The 288-nt window shown below is 59.4% G+C and overlaps 1 protein-coding gene across 1 annotated transcript in view; it reads right to left on the minus strand.

The window, feature by feature from the left end:
* LOC119582209 (mucin-12-like) overlaps positions 1–108 on the minus strand; it is a 6,504-nt gene extending 6,396 nt beyond the window's left edge. The window contains 1 exon segment of the mRNA XM_037930440.1: positions 48–108. Coding sequence (XP_037786368.1) covers positions 48–108 — 61 coding nt within the window.
* Positions 109–288: the final 180 nt, after the last annotated feature.

Genomic DNA, 288 nt, shown 5'->3' on the forward strand with positions numbered 1-288 from the left:
TCACACAACGTCGCAGAACTGTACGCAATGAATGTTTTATTACTTACGACCCCAGGACCAGCAGTTATCGGGAGGTACGATGCCAGGCAAGCGCCGACCTCCAGCCATTATGCTCCGAGCGTTCCGCGATGAGGGAATTAGCAGACGCCCGCGGCGTGAAGGCCCGGGCCAAGCCAGCATTGCAATCTCAACGAATGCGCGAGGCTGTTTCCCGCTCTTCCTGAGGACGGGATGGCGAGCCGTCGCGGGATGGCGCCGAGGCAGGCACAGGAAGATTGCTAGGCAAAG

This window comes from Penaeus monodon, chromosome 15, assembly GCF_015228065.2.
Source record: "Penaeus monodon isolate SGIC_2016 chromosome 15, NSTDA_Pmon_1, whole genome shotgun sequence".
NCBI classification, from domain to species: domain Eukaryota; kingdom Metazoa; phylum Arthropoda; class Malacostraca; order Decapoda; family Penaeidae; genus Penaeus; species Penaeus monodon.